A 7,177-nucleotide genomic window follows, 5' to 3' on the forward strand; every position below is an offset into this window, starting at 1 on the left:
TTCACCTTTCAGCACGACAACAACCCAAAGCGCACATCCAAATCCTCAAAAGCATGGCTTCACCAGAAGAAGATTAATGTTTCGGAATGGCCCGGCCAGAGCCCGGACCTGAATCCAATTGAACATCTGTGGGGTGATCTGAAGAGGGCTGTGCACAGGCGATGTCCTCACAATCTGACAGATTTGAAGCGCTCAAAAGGTGCTTCAACAAAGTATTAGTCTAAGGGTGTGCACACTTACGCAACCAGGTTATTGTAAGGTTTTTATTTTTCATTTTTCCCCCTCAAAGATTTCAATTTGTTTTTCAATTGAATTGTTCACATTATAGGTCACATTAAAGGTGGAAAAAGTTCTGACATGATTTATATTTGTCTCATTTTTTTACATCATAAGAACCTGGCATTTTAACAGGGGTGTGTAGACTTTTTCTATCCACTGTATAAACAGCATTGCCGCAAGTTTGGATGTGCAAGGCTGCTGCAGGCTGCCATGGTGTCCAGTGATATGGTTTTTGAGAAAGCTGATGCCAGGACTTTAAAAGCACACCTGCAGAAGTCTTCAGGAAAAACCAGCAGCTTTGTAACCAAAGTGAGGACGTTATTCAACAGAAACACAAGGAAAGTTACTCCAGCCTGTGAGATCAACACATCTCACAGTAAAGTCATCAACTTGGAGAATGGATCAACGCCAACGCCACAGAGGAAACAGGAGCACCCCGCCATCATGAAGATGTTATCTTACAAGATCTTACATTATCTTACATCTTCAAGATAAATACACACTGAGGGTCTGCTATGCCCTAAAATGACCTCTGTACTGATGTGGTCAAAACAACCACATCAGTACAGAGGTCATCCAATGTTCTTTTTAAGAGTGAGGGCAACATGGTGGCTTAGTGTGGCCTCACACGAAGAACACTGATGGTTCGCTTTGGGCCCTCTGACCTTTCTGAGTGGAGTTCTGTGCATGTTCTCCCCGTGTTGACGTGGGTTTCCCCCCCACATACCAAAGGCATGCAGCTCAATTGGAAATCACCAACACATCTGCATTTGATTCTTCACGTGGACTTCCAAAAAACTGGCTAAATATTAAAACTCAGCTTTTGTCATAGTTTATTATCAGGGGTAGAATGAGTCAAGAATACTTTGGGGAAAAATATTTGTCAAGTTGAAGGTATAGGAATAAACCTGTCTGCACTAAAACCAGTTAACCACAAGATGACAGCAAAGAACCAGTACTGTTTCTGCACACCAGTCTCTCACACACACGTGTAGGACGCAGACCAGTCACTGGTTTTGTGATTGTTTATGAAATAAAACACTCAATGAGACCAATGTCTTGCTGGATGTTTTAACAGAAAGGAACACTGCACCCTCTAGAGTACGTGGAGTAGCTTTGACTCAATGTACACACCTCCCGATGCAGATATTCAGTGTTTTTAGTTTTGGGCTCACAGATTATATAAAATACTGTATAGTACTGTAAAACACTGACCGCTAAAATAAAAATGTCAAATGAGGCAGTATATCTTGTTAAAATGTGTCTCCAAGCAGCAAATTAGTTTCAGGCTCTTAATCAAGACAAATCAAATGTTCCTAGCTGCATAAAACGGTCCAATCAAACCAGTGAGCATCAAGTCATTTTTGTTATCAAATCTCAACAGGTGAGAGAATGGAGATAAATTATTTTTGCATACAATGAATTAGATTTAGTCGCAGTAGGTTTAGGCGCAGTGGTTGCCTCACAGCAAGAAGGTTGGGGGTTCAAACCCCCGTTGCCCCAGCCTTTCTGTGTGGAGTTTGCATGTTCTTCCCGTGTCCGTGTAGGTTCTTTCCGCTTCCTCCCACCATCCGAAGACATGCAGGCTAGGTTCATTCTCTTAGGTGTTGTCTATGTGTGGCCCTGCGATGGACTGGCGACCTGTCCAGGGTGTACCCCGCCTTTCGCCCGATGTCAGCTCGGATTGGCTCCGGCCCCCTGCGACCCTGTACGCAGGGTAAGCGGTTGACAATGGATTGTTGGACATTTGGGTGAACAGCCTCCATACTTGCTAATATTGGTGCCCATCACAATGAGAGAAAGAAGACAAAAACGGAAGACGTTTTGAACACACAAGTGACGACAGTTTAGATCAGGCGTTTGGTAAATTCAAAATCAGCCCATCCCATTTTAATATCAAATTAAACTCCATTTGTCTATTAACCACTGGTCAGAATCTTTTAGTTGAGCTTTTTTGCTCAAAGTATCTTAAACTACATTTAGACTGATTCTTGTTTTAATATACAAACGGTGATTTTGTTGTATATTTTATCATGTCAAGGCAACTATGAAAATTTTAATAGTCACGTTATATTGTCAAGATTTCAATCTAGCGAACTCCACAGGGATTATCCAGGGCTGGTGGTAAATATGGGATATATTTCTGTGAAGAAGCACACTCACAGCTACAGGAAATACAGCACCATTTCCGCCTGATGATAGGTCTCTTTATTTGTTCAGCAGTTCTGACTGTCACAGCTCTGGTGCTTCAACTGAAAAAGTGTCCATATATCTTTAGATTCTGTGCAACAGATCAGAGACAAACAATACTGTACATGTTTGTATGAAAAGTCATTGACCCGATATCGTTCAGCTAGAATCTTGAGGTGTTGCTGCAATCGACATCTTTTCACCTGAGCTAAGACCGTATGAGGGGTTCTCATAACATAAAAGACAGATGATGTCGTCTCCAAAGTATTTACTTTGTCTACAAGTTTTTTAAACTGCTGATTTATCTGTAATGTGGTCAGAACCCACTGAGTGTGTTTCTCCCTGGATGTAGTGCAGGATAGGATGGGTTGACATGAGACCTCTCGTTAGTCAGGCACAGCATCGAGGTCTACATTAGAGTCTCAGCCTACTCCTTGTTACACTAAGACAAACTTTCAATGATACAATCAAGTATCAACAATACCATATATTAAGCTTCAAGCTTCTTCAAACCATAAATAGAGGCCCTGTGTTTGGATTTAGTTCTGTGGAATATAAAAAACAAAAAAAGCCTATTCCTCATCATCCAGTACATTTGAAAGTCCTTGTAGTCTTGCGATTGCAGCGCTGTGAGTAGGTGCATTGGTGAATACAGCTCCCACAAACAAAGGCGTTCCTCTCAGGATGTGGCGAATAACGGTGCAGGAGCCTGACGCCTCGATGTGAAAGCCCAGGTGTCTCAACTCCTTCTCTGTTTGCAGTGTGTTTGGACTTGGAGATGCAAAGAACTGTTGGGGAACACAGCCACGTTACTGAGCACATATACTCATATTTTATTTGTACACTTATTTATCTTGCAAGCCTTTTCCACAACAGAAGGTTAGCAACCTTTACCTTAAGGTTTAGCCTTAGTGTCACAGGTTCTACTTTTGTTCACTGTTCATGTATTTCTAGTACAAGAAATGATAGTAACTCACAGCTGCTCCTGTTGTTGGGTCAATGAAGTCCGCCCAGTAGCCTGCAGTCCACAGAGCGAAGCACATTTCCTTTGCCCCGCTAACAAACTGCGGTGAGGAGAAAACGCAGTCAGCGGCTGTTTCAACATTACTTCACACCTACAAACTTATAACAACAATAAAATATCATGGCACTCACTCTGTGAAGCAGCTGCTCTCTGTCCGGCTGCACTGCCTCCTCACACAGACTGCTCCTCTGTGAGACAGTCACAACTGTGATGGACGTGGTGGGTGCTAAGGGGAACAACAGCTCGAGATCTGACACACACACACACACAAACACACAAACACACACACGCGCGCAGACAGTTTTGTTACTAAAGCGGTTATGATGAGTCACTGCATAGGATGATTTTGGTAAAGTGAGTTGATGAAAAATAACCGTCCCTTACCCTTCCTTAAAAGCTCAGGGCAGGAATTGATGGAGAAGTCTGTGCCAGTCTGATTAAAGTACTGCTCAGCTTTGTGGACCCTCGTGGATATTGGACCCAGTTTTTCCTGATGAACACACACACACATTAACAAAGCAGCTTCGAGGCCTGGAAATAATTTATTCCGACTGATAGGAATTTGTATGAAAATCATACCTGAGATGAAACTTTTGATATATGCAGTGTACAAAGCTGTTGTTTGTAGCAGGTGTCTCGCTTGATAATTTGACAACTGTCGTTTACTTTAAAAATTTTAATGGCTCTTAATTATCACCAAGTGTCCTTTTTATTATGTCTAAACTTTTAATTTATTTTTTACCTACTTTTTTTCTATTTCTAGTGATCTTTTTGTTCGTCTGTGCTCCGTGTGCCTTGAGTACGCTAAACTGTCATTTATTATTTGATGTGACATTATATCTGACATCTGAAGTCACATTTATCATAATAGAAAGCCTAACTCTTGTGACAGTTTAACTGGGGATTTGGAGGGGTAGATAGTTTTCCTCTTTCTCCTTGTGGTTTTTCCTCTCATTTCGCAGTTTGACACAATTAGAAATTGTTAGGATATCAATTACGTAGTATTGTCATAACAATAGAATTGTCATTCTTATTCTTAATCATGTATAATAAAATGTTTATGTGAACAACAAAGTGTTGAGGCTATGTATGGCCCCAATATGAAAACTAAAATAACTATTTAAAAGATCAAAATCTCAGTGTTGTAGGAGCCATATCTTAAAGTTTTGTAAGTTTTTAACTTTAAGAAATTGGGAAATCTGGGGATCTCTGGGTTGCTGAATGCTTTAGATTAGAGCATTTTAAGCCCCTCCAAATTCACAAATTCAGTGGTAGCTACAGCCCTGCCACAAGAAAACACTCAAAAACTTACATGGAACTCATTAACAAACTGGGCCAGTATGAACTGCTGTCTCTCTGCGCAGCTTGGGGCTGTCAGTACATCAGGTACCGTCCGGTGAACCGGAGTCTTCTTTTGGTCCGCCATGCCCTCCAGGTGGCAATCAAACCCGACGTTCCCCGGTAACTGAAAGCGCTGGTCCTGAGGTCCGAATGGTCCCATATTCTCATCAGGCCACACGGTCCTGGGGCCTGGAAGGGACGAGACAAAGATATTTGTGTATTACACAGTCTCTTGCGGTGTTTGACCCACCATCCCGTCTCTACATGTTGTTTTGGAAACACAATTCAACAGACTGGAGCAAGTGCAAAGAAACAACACACTAAGTGCATTAGCTCCCTTCAGATTCAGATCACAGTCTGTTGTAAACTGTAGATTACAGTCACATTTACTTGACTCACCTGAGTCCGTGTGTGATACAGCTATGTAAGGCTCATCTGAGCTGGCAGCAGAGAAGGTTCTGGTCCTGCTGACACTGAGAGCAGCTAATGCTCGATGGCCAGCCGTCTGAGATAAGACCAACCTCCCTCGACTACACAGCACCTAAATAGGAACAAAAGCATCTGTTAACAGTTTGAAGGGAGCCTAATACAGCCAATTCATTTGCTACTGCCTGCTGGACAACTATTTCCCCTCAGGGATAATAAGGATTTCCTTAACTAATAGGTTAAGGAAATTCTTTATTAACTATTTTCCCCTCAGGAAGAATTACTCCATGATCCACACAAACACTCACAGAAGCGGTAACTGTTAATAAGTAGGCTACTAAACACATGATATGACATAAATCCAGTGTAATAAATACTACAATGTCTTAATAAACATAAAAGGTCCAACTGTTAAGAACTAATGCATGCCATGTAAAATCACAGTGAGTTGTTTAAGAAACCAGTGGTATCAGGGACAAAAGAGGGCTTAAATCTATTGGTTCTGCATCTTGGGAAATTGTACATGCGACCGGACAGTAACAGTAAGAATTCCCTGCACAAAGGTTGGCTCAGATCGGCCTGAATATTCTGGGCCTTGTCGAGAGCCCTGACCTTATAAAGGTGTACCACAGTGTACAATATACCTAGATACTTCTGTACGTGTCAGTCTTGTAAACATGTACATCATGTGTAACACAAGTAAACTTTTAGGAAAACATTTAGGAATTTTAGGGTTAAATTCGTAATTTGAGTGATTCAACAAAAATTAAGAAGTTGCTGCTTCACACAGCTCACCAAAAGTGATAATCATATCAGGGAAATGTAAAATAAAAAAGAGAAATGCTTTAAAAGACACATGCACTGGACCAAGCTAAAGACCACGACGTAGGCTACATATTAGTATAGAAAATCCAATGACATTTTGTATTATGTGTGTAATTTGAACAATAAGGAATATCCTGGAAAATTGCCAGATTTTTAAAAGAGGTTTGGCGGATACCTCTCTTCATACAAGGGATGTAAGTAGCCGTACAGAGGTCAATCCTAACTACGGGGAAGTTGCTGTTATGTCACTTACACTGCTGCACATTGTGGTTCGTCTTCGTCTGCTTTTCACTTTTACCTGTTGGACATAAACAACAACTATTAGCGCAACAGAGGAGACCCCAAACTGTTTTTCTTTAACTGAAACAACAGCTATAAGTTAGCTAACTTTAGGTTTGCTAGCCAGAGTTAGCTAACATAGCTGACATGATGCAACGATATTTTTCACGAGGCAGCAAACGCAGCAAGGCAGCAGTAAACTTGTAACTGATCTATATCGACACAAAACGTGACAAGTTCAACATAAACAAAACAGCTAGCAGCTACCGCGTTGTTTGCTAGCCAAGACGGTCAGCTGATGTCTTGTTTTGACACTTTCCCCTGTTAGACACTCGCTGCACACGGTCTCATTTAAGAACACCTCGCACTAAACAACTGACAACACGGGCAACAAACTTCTTAATATTGTTTACAAACACTGTAAATGTAAGTTTGTTAATGGCATTACATAATAGAAAGTACACGCTGTTCTTACCTGACAACTTGCACGTCCACTAACCTACAGTACGGTTTCGCCACACAGCGACGGGAAGTGACAAGGGACAAATGACTCATGCGCAGTTTGACGGTTACATCGGCAGACATTTCAGTGCATGTGATGTAAGTGATAATGGGGCTTCACAGGTTTGATCCCCAACTAACCATTACCTGAAAACTGGAAGAAAAGAAAAAATCAGCTGTACTTTATGTGGAGAATTTAACGAAACGACGTTACATTTATTTTGGTCTTGCTGCCCATATACCAAGAAACTCTGGAACAGATTGTCACAATTTATTAATCTTCATGTTTACCCTCAATTTGCATTATGTTGG

At 41.3% G+C, this 7,177-nt stretch overlaps 1 protein-coding gene across 1 annotated transcript; it reads right to left on the reverse strand.

The window, feature by feature from the left end:
* Positions 1–2,454: 2,454 nt before the first annotated feature.
* Positions 2,455–6,949, reverse strand: LOC119901916 (cobalamin trafficking protein CblD-like). Its single transcript, XM_038717695.1, has 8 exons — positions 6,840–6,949; positions 6,339–6,383; positions 5,234–5,375; positions 4,806–5,023; positions 3,878–3,983; positions 3,625–3,743; positions 3,447–3,533; positions 2,455–3,257 (listed from the first exon to the last, which is right to left on the reverse strand). The coding sequence occupies exons 2-8, from the start codon at positions 6,348–6,350 to the stop codon at positions 3,042–3,044; spliced, it is 900 nt and encodes a 299-aa protein (XP_038573623.1). The 5' UTR covers positions 6,351–6,383; positions 6,840–6,949; the 3' UTR covers positions 2,455–3,041.
* Between the last annotated feature and the right edge of the window lie 228 nt (positions 6,950–7,177).

This window comes from Micropterus salmoides, unplaced genomic scaffold (assembly GCF_014851395.1).
Source record: "Micropterus salmoides isolate LMB-PRFRI ecotype aquatic unplaced genomic scaffold, ASM1485139v1 Ms_hic_scaffold_1, whole genome shotgun sequence".
NCBI classification, from domain to species: Eukaryota; Metazoa; Chordata; class Actinopteri; order Centrarchiformes; family Centrarchidae; genus Micropterus; species Micropterus salmoides.

What these genes read in the sequence shown, in the direction of transcription:
- LOC119901916 (XM_038717695.1), bottom strand. An exon ending in AGTTTGTTAATGAGTTCCAT is followed by an intron (nt 3,984 to 4,805) that starts GTAAGTTTTTGA and finishes TGTGTTCATCAG; the next exon opens with GAAAAACTGGGTCCAATATC. An exon ending in GAGAGCAGCTGCTTCACAGA is followed by an intron (nt 3,534 to 3,624) that starts GTGAGTGCCATG and finishes TCCTCACCGCAG; the next exon opens with TTTGTTAGCGGGGCAAAGGA.